Genomic DNA, 12500 nt, shown 5'->3' with positions numbered 1-12500 from the left:
AAACCTCCTGCCTCGTGAATCATACCATTGTAGGGCTGGAGAGTGATAAGGGAGCCCGGAGGCAGATAAGGCACGTGTCCTGTTAGCTGTACGTCCACTAGCAGGGCCCCGTTGGCGTCCACTCCCCTTACCACGTGAGTCATGTCCACGGTCTCGCCTGAGGGAAAGAACAGACGGATTTATGGCTTGCTGTCTTTGGAGAGAAATAAGAGTGCTTCTGTTTCTCGTATTTTCCCGGTTGTGTTGATGTGGAGTGTTGGGGTGTGATAGCAATGATAAAAAGATGTTTAGTAGTGCTAACTAATAAATAATAATAATGATAATAATAAAACTAGTGGTAATAATGGGATTAATGATTTATGATTCACTGTCTTTGGAGGGAAACGGGAGTGCTTCCGTTTCTCTCGTAATTTGGGTTCTGTTGAACTTGTGGTGCATATATGATAAAACGCTGATTAATATAATTAGTACTGATAATAATGAAAGTGATGATACTAAAGCGATCATCAGTGAAAATGAATGACGGTGAAAACAATAATAAAAATGATGATAACAACGAACAATCATTGTATGTCATACTGTCTTAGAAGGGATATATGCATGCAAGAATGTACTCATCCATACACATACACACAAACCCGAGCTCTGACCTGTGGCGAAGGCTACGTGCGCCTCCCTCCTGAAGAAGCCCTTGGTGAGCGAGTGTCCATTGGCGGCGCCGTTGACCTCATAAGCCGAGGTCCAGTATACGGGGGACGCAACAGCTAGCAGCGGGGTCAACCAAGTGGCCTGCAGACGAGCGAGGTCATTTGTATGCTATTTGGACAGGCTTTAGGCGAATTCTTTGATTTTGTTTCATTAAAAATATAAATATAAATACTTTTGCTCATAAAAGTTGTGTTTCTATGTATATCTTCCGAACTATATTATCGATCCTAAATAAAATAAAAAAAAATGTATATCCGTGTATCTATACTTATATCTATCTTTCCCAGCTATTTGTCTATCTATCTATCAGAGTATCTATTTATCTATCTCTCAATATATATATATATCCTTCTATCTTTCTCTCTATTCATCTACCTATCTATCTGTCTGTGTACTCTATCTATCTATCAGCCAATCCGTCTGTCTATCTATCTATTTATATCTCTGTTTATCTATCTATCTATCTATCTATATATCTATCTATATATCTATCTATCTATCTATCCATCCATTAATTTATCTGTCTATCTATCCGTCTATGCATTAATTGCGTACCTACCTGCCTATCTACCAATCTGTTTCTCCATTATCTATCTATCTGTCATTCTATTCATCCCTCCCTCCACCCATCCACCCATCCACCCACCCACCCAACATTCAGAGAAAACTTAAAATCACATTTTTTTTTTTTTTTTTTTTAATAAGGGAACTGACGATGACTTACAGGTTTTGGGACAAGGGAATTAAGCGTGACTTAGACGTTCTGGAATAATGGAACTGACCATGACTGACATGAGGAATGATCATGACTCACATGTCTTGGAACAAGAGAACTGCCCATGACTCACGTGTTTTGGAATGAGAGGACTGACTCTGGTGGTGACGGTACGCTGCATGCCCAGGGTACTGACGTTCGAGACTAGGGACACGATACCCAGGTCCTCCCCGTTCAGCTCGCCTATGACCGTCCCCTTGGCTAGCGTGGGCAGGACCTCGCACGTGTCGCCCTCACAGCTGGTGGTCTGGAAGGGAAAAGGGAAGGGAGGTGGAGTGGAGTGTTGGGGGGAATGTTGGAGAGTGTTGGAGGAGTGTTGGGGTTTGTTAAGGGGTATGTTGGGGGAATGGAGGGGAAACTAGGGAGTGTTGGAGGAATGTTAGGGATTGTTGGGGGAGTGAAGGAGGATGGTTGAGGGAATGATGGGGATATGTTGGGGGAATGTTGAGGTATGCTAGTGGAATGTTTAGGGGTTGTTGAGGGAATGATAGGGAGATGTTGGGGGAATGATGAAGGTTGTTGGTGGAATGTTGGGGAATATTGGGGGCATACTGGGGGAATGAAAGGGAAATTGTTGGGGAATGTTGGGGGATTGTTGGAGGAAAGTCAGAGAATGTTGAGGAAATGTTGGAATTGATGATGAATATTTGGAGAAATTGATGGATAGGTAGATAGATTTTTGAGTAAACTGATAGATGAACTGAAATCTAAAATGGTAGGCATATGGATAAGCAGATGGTATGTTGATAGGATCATGAACAAGCATGTAAATTAGTTAATCTCATTCAAGATACGTAGGAAAATTACTAAATAAGTGCGCAAAGGAGGGTGTAGACACGTGGAAAAATCAATAATAATCCAGTATATGTGTAAACGACAATTAAATAAAAACACGTAAATGAATGATAAAGATGAATGTCAGAAAACAACAACTTGATACGGCAAAAAATTCAATGAAAATGTAAAGGCTCTCGTGCAATAAATAAAAAAATACCATTGTATTATAATCTTCTCTGGCGTCTCACATATCCACGTAACCTTTTAAATTATCGAGAGATTGAATAGAAAATAAAAGAAAGAATGAAAGAAACAAAGAAACAAAGAAATCAAAAAAAAAGAAAAAGAAATCAAAAAAAAGAAAGAAAGAAAAATAAAAAAATAAAAAGAAAGAAAGAAAGACAGTAAAAAAGAAAGAAATGGAAAAGAAAACAATGACAGAAAGAAAAAAATAAAATAAAACAAAGAGAATGAATGAAAGAAAGAAAAAAAATAAAGAAAAGAAAAGAAGAAAAAAAAATTCCCACGACCCGACCTACAAAAACCCACCAATGACCTTCCGAGGCAACAATAAGGTCACCATTTCTGCAATAAGGTCGTTCCCCTAAGCACTGACCTCGCGTTCCTCTCCTAGACAAGGGGCGCCACCGAAGCCAGGGTAGGGGTTGTTGCAAAGTCGTGACCTGACCCGCATTCCGAGGCCACAGGTCATGCTGCACGGTGACCATTCGCTCCAGGAACCCCACGCGCCGTTCACTGAAGAGAAACAAGGTCATAATGTCAGTGAAAAGCAATATAGCGGTCGTTCAGTGCCGGAGAGCTGGGATTACAATGAAAAGCAATACAAGTACCGTTCACTGCCGAGGAAGAGGGAGATAGGTTTCAGTGAAAAGCAACATAAGGGTCGTTCAGTGCCGTTCACAGCATAGGAACATCGAGATGGGTTTCAGTGAAAAAATTGGGATCGTTCTGTCTTTTTAAGTGTGAAGGAATTGCAGTGAAAAGCAATATAAGGGCCCTTCACTGAGAAGGAACGGGGAAAAGGGTTTCAGTGAAAAGTAAAGGTCGTTCACTGCCGCTCACAGCATAGGAACACGGAGAAGGGTTTCACTGAAAAACAAAGTGAGTGCCATTCAGTGCCGTTAACTGCCGAGGACCAGGATGATGGATTTCAGTGAAAAGCAAAGTAAGTGCCGTTAACTCTGCAATGTGGTTGTTGTATTTGTAATTGTATCCATACAGTTTCTTCTTTATTCTACTATAATTTCATAATCATAGAACTATATATAATGATAACATTAAAAATAGTGAATATAATGATAAGATGATGATGATGACAACAATATTACTACTAATAATAATGATGATAATGATAATAATGATGATGATGATAATGATAATAATAATAAGAAGAAGAACAAGAACAAGAACAAGAAGAACAAGTACAAGAACAAGAACAAGAACAAGAAGAACAAGAAAAAGAACAATAAGAACAAGAACAAGAACGAGGAGAAGAAGAAGAACAATAAGAACAAGAACAAGAACGAGAAGGACAAAAAGAACAAGCAGCACAGAAACAAGAACGAGAGAGACAAGAAGAACAAGAATAGAAACAAGAACAAGAACAAGAGCGAGAAGGACAAGAAGAACAACAAGAACAAGAACGAGAAGGACAAGAAGAACAACAAGAACAAGAACGAGAAGGACAAGAAGAACAAGAACAAGAACAGAAACAAGACAAAAACAAGACCGAGAAGGACAAGAAGAACCAGAACAAGAAGAACAAGAAGAAAAAGAAGAACCAGAACAAGAACAGAAACAAGCACAAGAACGAGAACGAGAAGGACAAGAACAAGGAGAACAAAAACAAGAAGAACAGAAACAAGAACGAGAAGAACAAGAAGAACAAGAACAAGCAGAACAAAAACAGAAACAAGAAGAAGAGAAACAAGCCCAAGCCACGAGCCCGAAGAGCCATCCCGCGACGCACCGGGGCACTTGGCCGTGTTGCAGGCCTCCGAGTCGGTGTCCGGCCCCGTGCACGCCCGCCCACCCTGCGACGGACCCGGGTTGTCGCACGTGCGGAAGCGCCTCCTCTGGCCGCCGCCGCAGGTCGCCGTGCACGACCCCCACGACGACCACGACGACCAGCCGCCTGCGGGGGAAGAGAGGGTGAGGGGGAGGCTCGGTGAGGGGGAGGGTCGTTTGGGGGAGGGAGGGGGGAAGAGAGGTGGGGTGAGGGAGGGGGGAAAGAGGGGTGGGGTGAGGTAGGGGGGGATAAGAGTGGTTGGGGAGGGGGTGAAGGAGGGGGGTGAGGGAGGGGGGTGAGGGACGGGGTGTGGAGGGTAGTCTGGGGGAGGGAGGGGGAGGGGGGGGTGAGAAAGTGGGATGAGAGAGTGCGGATGAGGAAAGGGGGTGAGGGAGGGGGGGTGGCAGAGGTGGGGTGAACGACGTCGGGATGAGGGAAGGGGGTGAGGGGGGAGTAAGGGAGGTTAGAGTGAGGGAGGTCGAGAGGAGGGGCGGGGGGTCGAGAGGAGGGTGAGGGAGGTGGGGTGAGGGAGGGGTGAGGGAGAGGGCGAGGTCGCTGAAGGATGGTGGGGGTTGGGGGTCGAAGGGAGGGGAGGGAGAGGGTGTGTCCGCTTTTTTTCTTTCTTTCTTTCTTTCTTTTTTGAGCTATGGCAAAGTAGGATAGGTTTTGTGGCCTTATTTTGAATTAGTTATACTGGTCGAAAAAATACTGCTTAAATAGATCAGTTAATGAATCAGTAGAGGAATTTATATCATCATTCTGAGAGAGACAGGAAAATGGTTACTTTAGTGCCTCATATTACATTTTAAAGATACATCAAAATTAATTGAAGAAACTTTTCGGATCTATATAATCCCCATAATAATCTCTCTCTCTCTCTCTCTCTCTCTCTCTCTCTCTCTCTCTCTCTCTCTCTCTCTCTCTCTCTCTCTCTCTCTCTCTCTCTCTCTCTCTCTATATATATATATATATATATATATATATATATATATATATATATAAATGCATATATATATACATATATATATATATATATATATATATATATATATATATATAAATGCATATATATATATATATATATATATATATATATATACATATATATATATATATATATATATATATATATATATGTATATATATATATATGCATATATATATATATAGATATATAGATAGATATATATATAGATATATATATATATATATATATATATATATATATATATATATATATATGTATATATCTGTTTGCCTGTCGCTTATTTTTTCTGGATTTGGACGCCGTACTCATGTACAAAAAGGTATGAACGAGAATGAATATCTTCTCTTGTATTGTGAAGATATTAATTCTCATTCATACCTTCTCTGTGCCTACTACTACTACACTTTCATTCGTTCACTTAAGATCTATCTATTACTCGTTAATCATATGTACAATTCTATGCTTTTATCCATTCACCCATTCATTCATCTATCTATGTATCTATCTATCTTTCTATTTATCTATCTATCTATCCTCTAACTATCTATCTATCCATTCGTCTATCTATACTTCTTCCTGCCTACTTGAACCATCTATCTGTCTATCCATCCATCCATCTATTTATACTTCCCACTGCCTCCTTGAACCCATATCTCTGTCTATCCATCCATCCATCTATCCACACTTTCTCTTGCCTCCTTGAACCAATCTACTTCTCTATCCATCCATCTATCTATACATCCATCCATCTATACATCCTCCTGCCTCCTTGAACCCATCTATCTGCCTATCCATCCATCCATCTATCTATACACCCTCCTGCCTCCTTGAACCCATCTCTCTGGCTATACCCCCTAATCTGTCTATCCATCCATCTATCCACACTTCCTCCTGCCTCCCTGAACCCCTCTATCCAACCACCCTCCTTCACCCCCCCCTCCTCCTTGATCCGCACCATTGACGGGGCACATGTCCAGGTTGCAGTAGTCCTCGAGGTTGTTTGAGCCGGGGCAGTATCTTCCGCCGTGTGAGGGGGGAGGGTCATCACACGCCCGCTCCCGCCGCCTCACGCCCCCGCCGCACGACACGCTGCACACACTCCACGCCGCCCACGTGCCCCAGTTGCCGTCCAGCTGTTCGGGAGAGGGCGTTAGTGGGTGTTGGGGATATCCATTTGAAATAAAGATAAACGAAAATAAGGGTTTTAAGTGAATTTTAATTTTTTTTTTTTTTTTTAATTATGTTGGTGGTAGGAAGGTTTTTTTGAAAATTAGATAAGTAAAGAAACAAACACATGAATGAAAGAAATGAAATAAAGGAGAGGAGGGAGGAAGAAAAGAAAACTATATTGATGAATCTGGTTCTCGTTTAGACATTGGTGGCCGATTTTTATGACTTATTAAAAAGGAAAATAGCAAAACACACAGAAAAAAATTACACAAAAGTTCATGTCATCTAATAATGTTGCTCTATATTTAATACGGTTACAAATCATCTTCTAGATAGTTGTATATTTTCCGGGCAGGTCAAGTTTGATGTTATTCAAAGTGGATTCATCTGCTAATAAAAAGTTAATTTACCTCACGATACAAAGCTAAATCAATAGATATATATAACCACAAAAGAACACAATAGAACATTTTCAACCAAGACAAATTACCAGTCACACAGCCAGCCACCACAACCAAACAAACAATAACAATTTCAACCAACCATACACCCAGTCACCACAACCACACAACAAGCGACAACTATTCAACCAAGACAGATTCCCAATCATACAACCACCCAACCACAACCCAACTACCAGTCCCACAGCCACCCACCACAACCAAACAAGCAATAACCAACCAAGATAAGAGCCCAGCCATAAGAACCAGGCACCACAACCTACCAGACAGGGCGGGTTGGAGCAGGGCGTGACCTCGAGGCCGTCCCCCTGGCAGTGCGCCCCCCCGGCAGCAGGAGGAGGCGAGTCGCAGAGACGCGTGCGCTGACGGAGGCCCTGGCCGCAGGTGGCGCTGCAGTCGGACCACGCCGTCCACTCGCCCCACCCTCCGGACACTGGCGGCAGAAGGGGCGTCAGTTGTTTTGGGGGAGGGAGGGAGGAAGGGAGGAAGGAGGGAGGGAAAGCGGGGGAGAGAGAGGGAGGGAGGAAGGGAGGGAAGGAGGGAGGGAAAGCGGGGGACAGAGAGGGAGGGAGGGAAAGAGAGGGAAGGGGGAAGGGAAAGCGGGGGAGAGAGACGGAGGGAGGAAGGGAGGGAAGGAGGGAGGGAAAGCGGGGGAGAAAGAGGGAGGGAGGGAAAGAGAGGGAGGGAAAGAGAGGGAGGGAGGAAGGGATAGATAGGGAGAAAGGGAGGGAAAGAGGGAGAGAGAAAGGGACAGGGGAAAAGAGAGGGGAGAGTGAGAGAAGGGGGGAAAGAAAAGGAGAGAAAGAGAGAGAGAGAGAGAGAGAGAGAGAGAGAGAGAGAGAGAGAGAGAGAGAGAGAGAGAGTGTGTGTGTGTGTGTGTGTGTGTGTGTGTGTGTGTGTGAGAGAGAGAGAGAGAGAGAGAGAGAGAGAGAGAGAGAGAGAGAGAGAGAGAGAGAAAGAGAAAGAGAAAGAGAAAGAGAGAGAGAGAGAGAGAGAGAGAGAGAGAGAGAGAGAGAGAGAGAGAGAGAGAGAGAGAGAGAGAGAGAGGAGGGAGGGAGGGGAGATTGGCATGTTGACAAGGGGGGGAGGTCAGTTTTTGTTGTTGTTAGTGAGCGTGGGAAGGAGGGAGAGAGGGAAGTGGATATGAGTAATTCTATATACTGATTCTGGATATATATGTATAAAAAATATAAGTAATACCATCGTTCATTACATATAATCAATATCCACAAAAATCAAATTTATTTTCTCCTATAGATACAATTACAAAAAAATATATAACACAGCCATGGATTCAAATATCCACACAAAATGAAATTAAATTCCTTCCGTAAATAACACAGCCACTGATTCAAATATCGACAAAAAAATCAATTCAGTTCCTTTCATAGATACAATTACAAAGAAATATATAACAAAGCCACGGATTCAAATATCGACAAAATATCAATTCAGTTCTAATTTTTAGATACAATTACTTTTTTTTTAGATACAATATATAACAAAGCCACTGATTCAAATAAAAACAATATGAAATCCTGAAGACAACCTCCCTACGAACCCTAATCCAAAAACACAAACAATAAGAACTCGGGGACAGGGCAAAGGGAGCAGACCTGGGCAGTCCCTCAGGGAACAGGGGTCCTCCTCGGCGGCATTTCCATCGCAGGGACGACCACCATACAGGGGGGCGGGGGCCGAGCAGTACCTCGTCCTCACTCTCACGCCCGAACCACACGTCACGCTAAGGGGGATGGCGTAGTTGTAGAGTTCGTGTGTTTAAGCTTCTTTCCGAGACGGGGTCGTGGAATTCGGTGAATGGGATGTTGGATTGGTAGATGGATGTTTGGGTAAATTGATGGGTAAGTGGGATTGGTAGATGGATGTTTGGATAAAATGATGGGTAAGTGGGATGGATAAATCGTTGATTGGTTGATGGATGTTTGGATAAATTGATGGATAAGTGGGATGGATGAATCATTGATTGGTAGATGGATATTTGGATAAATTGATGGGTAAGTGGGATGAATGAATCATTGATTGGTAGATGGATGTTTGGATAAACTGATGGGTAAGTGGGATGGATGAATCGTTGATTGGTAGATGGATGTTTGGATAAATTGATGGGTAAGTGGGATTGGTAGATGGATGTTTGGATAAATTGATGGATAAGTGGGATGGATGAATCCTTGATTGGTAGATGGATGTTTGGATAAACTGATGGGTAAGTGGGATGGATGATTCCCTGATTGGTAGATGGATGTTTGGATAAATTGATGGGTAAGTGGGATTGGTATATGGATGTTTGGATAAATTGATGGGAAGTGGGATGGATGAATCCTTGATTGGTAGATGGATGTTTGGATAAATTGATGGGTAAGTGGGATTGGTATATGGATGTTTGGATAAATTGATGGGAAGTGGGATGGATGAATCCTTGATTGGTAGTTGGATGTTTGGATAAATTGATGGGTAAGTGGGATGGATAAATCCTTGATTGATAGTTGGATGTTTGGATAAACTGATGAGTAAGTAGGATGAATGAATCCTTGATTGGTAGATGGATGGTTGAATGAACTGATGGATAAATAGGATGAATGAATCCTTGATTGGTAGATGGATGTTTGGATAAATTGATGAGGAATGGAATGTTGGGATGGGTGATTAGTAGAGAGAAGTTTGGATAAATTGATTGATAAGTGGAATGTAAGAATGGTAGATGGATATTTCGATAAATATATGGGTGAATGGAATGTTGAAATGGTATGTATATGAATATGTAATTAAGAGTAGATAATAATACGAGATGATTTCATCTTATGATTACATATTCATTTTCGAGTTTCATTCGTTGGAGAAAATAAGGAAAAGTTCAGCATGAAGACCTGATCCTTCTGTTGCAAAAAATATACGCCATTGCAATAAATTTTCCCCAGTTGATTTTTTTCCCATTGCAGCCTCACCTGCACTCGCCCCAAGGATCCCACGGTGACCAGTTGCCATCGAGCGGGCACGGCTGAGGTCGGCAGGGTCGGGTATGGGCCTCGTCTCCAGGGCAGGGGGCGCCTCCGTGTCGTGGGGCAGGGGCATTGCACAGCCGGCGCCTCGTCTGCTGGCCCGGTCCGCAAGATACGCTGCACGACGTCCAAGGACCCCACGAGGCCCACATGCCCGACACTGAGAGAGATATCAATGCTAGTATTAAGGATTCCGTGTATGGTATAGGCGAAACGAAAGACAATGAGAGAGATAATATTAAGGGATTCCGTTTATGCTATGGACGATAAGGAAATCAACATAGATGACGCGATAGACGATAAGAAATACATAATGCAAATATTAAGGAATTCCTTTGGGGCATTATCATGGAGAGATATAATGCCAGTATTAAGGAATTCCTATCAGGAAAATCATTATATTTAAACTTTATCAATCTGAATAAAAAATGTAAAAAAACATTAGATATTCAGGTCGTACCTTTGACACTGAGGTCAGCTTTGGCGAGGTCCTCTCCTAGTTCGTTGTAGGCTTGGCAGATCACGTGACCTTCGTCCTCGATCTGGGCCGCTATAAGCTACAAGTATAAAGTCGTCAGAACGTGATATTGCGCGTTTTTTATAAATCCGTAAAATAAAAAAAACAATGCCTTACTGGAAACTCACTTTTTTCATATAAGTAGTACATTTCATTACAGTAAAGAAAAAATAAAATATTTATTTACGGGTTGCTGATATAAATTGGAAATAAAATCAAGTTTGCCAGTGCAAAAACAAGGACAATAATGATAAAGAAAACAATAATCATAAAACAACAACGACAATAATTCCCAAAAAAGATCTCCCGCGGCGCCCAAGAACCGACCTGTAGGGACCCGTTGGTGAGGCGGATGTACCTGACGTGCATCTCCCCGGGACTCACACTCCACTGGATCTCGGGGAGCGGCGATCCCTCCGCCTCGCAGTCAAACACGACGGTGCCCCCCACTTCCACCACTGGTCGTATGGGGTAAATTGAGGGGTGAGTGGAATGGCTGGTGGATGTTTGGATAAATAGATGGGTGAGTGGATTGGCTGATGGATGTTTGGATAAGTTAATGGGTGAGTGGAATGGCTGGTGGATGTTTGGATAAGTTAATGGGTGAGTGGAATGGCTGGTGGATGTTTGGATAAATTGATGGGTGAGTGGAATGGGTGATGGATGTTTGGATAAGTTGATGGGTGAGTGGAATGGCTGGTGGATGTTTGGATAAATTGATGGGTGAGTGGAATGGGTGATGGATGTTTGGATAAATTGATGGGTGAGTGGAATGGCTGGTGGATGTTTGGATAAATTGATGGGTGAGTGGAATGGGTGATGGATGTTTGGATAAATTGATGGGTGAGTGGAATGGCTGGTGGATGTTTGGATAAATTGATGGGTGAGTGGAATGGCTGGTGGATGTTTGGATAAATAGATGGGTGAGTGGAAGGGTTGTTGGATGTTGGATAAACAGGTAGGCAAGTGGATTGTCAGTATGATACATGTATACCTAAGCTTTTTTTAAATACATGTTTTGCATATTAATGAGACTGGAAAGAATTTGTCAGTGACAGAAGGTTTTAACTGATGACAAGGGAACACAAGTGATTATAAGTCACGTAAATCTGCTTGCATTAATATGTGTATCATCTGTGACATCAAACCTATATGGCTGATAGATTCACATCGCCAGACGAATTCAGAATTGATATACACACAGCTAACTATCTTAATAATTCACTGAAAAACAAATCAGTCAACATGATTTCAAAACTCATCCTTATCACTCAAAAAAAAAAACATCTATAAAAAACAACATGAACAGCTATAGTCCCGACCCTTGCTGACGGGCGGGCGCGTGAGCATGGGCGGGGTGTGGACCACGAGGTGGGCGGTGGCCTCCGCTGCGCCCGCGTCGTTGCTCACCACGCACTTGTACTCGCCCGCGTCGGAGGCCTGCGACGAGTCGATCACCTGGGGGAGGGGGCGGAAGTGTGTATGAATACATATATATATATATATATATATATATATATATATATATATATGTATATGTATATATATATGTATGTATATATATATATGTATATATATATATGTATATATATATATATATATATATATATATATATATATAGCATTACATAATGTATGTATGTATGTATGTATGTGTATGTGTATGTGTATGTGTATGTGTATGTGTATGTGTATGTGTATGTGTATGTGTATGTGTATGTATACGTATACATATACATATACATATACATACACACACATATAAACAGATACATCACAGGCACGTAACAATGAAAGATACACAAAATAAATATTTGCGTTTTCTCTCTTCTCTCTGAGCAAACTGAGCAAACATAAAGTGTGCCAATATTGCTAATTTTTCGCTCTCAATTATATAATTTGAAAACATTTCTGTCTGGCAACGGTATCCCAAAATGACAATATTATATGATATAAATGTAGCCTATTGTTTAATACTTCCGTGAATACTTACATGCATACTTAAGACACACATGCCCGATGCACGCATACTTAATATACAACAAAAACATGTCATAT

The 12500-nt window shown here is 41.9% G+C and overlaps 1 protein-coding gene across 2 annotated transcripts in view; it reads right to left on the bottom strand.

Moving 5' to 3' along the window:
* Positions 1-12500, bottom strand: part of LOC125037264 (hemicentin-1-like) — an 80398-nt gene that overhangs the window by 10300 nt on the left and 57598 nt on the right. For both annotated transcript variants that reach the window (XM_047630319.1, XM_047630320.1), the window contains exons 37-48: positions 11765-11900; positions 10770-10900; positions 10386-10482; positions 9872-10085; positions 8525-8652; positions 7172-7341; positions 6233-6410; positions 4251-4415; positions 2877-3016; positions 1557-1730; positions 651-789; positions 26-157 (exon numbers count right to left, since the gene is read on the bottom strand). In XM_047630319.1, the coding sequence (XP_047486275.1) occupies positions 26-157; positions 651-789; positions 1557-1730; positions 2877-3016; positions 4251-4415; positions 6233-6410; positions 7172-7341; positions 8525-8652; positions 9872-10085; positions 10386-10482; positions 10770-10900; positions 11765-11900 (1804 nt within the window). The remainder of the gene's footprint in view (positions 1-25; positions 158-650; positions 790-1556; positions 1731-2876; positions 3017-4250; positions 4416-6232; positions 6411-7171; positions 7342-8524; positions 8653-9871; positions 10086-10385; positions 10483-10769; positions 10901-11764; positions 11901-12500) is intronic.

Source organism: Penaeus chinensis, chromosome 23 (genome assembly GCF_019202785.1).
Source record: "Penaeus chinensis breed Huanghai No. 1 chromosome 23, ASM1920278v2, whole genome shotgun sequence".
In the NCBI taxonomy this organism is placed as follows: Eukaryota; Metazoa; Arthropoda; class Malacostraca; order Decapoda; family Penaeidae; genus Penaeus; species Penaeus chinensis.
The sequence above is the reverse complement of the archived record's forward strand: the minus strand, read 5'-3'. Positions and strand labels throughout refer to the sequence as shown.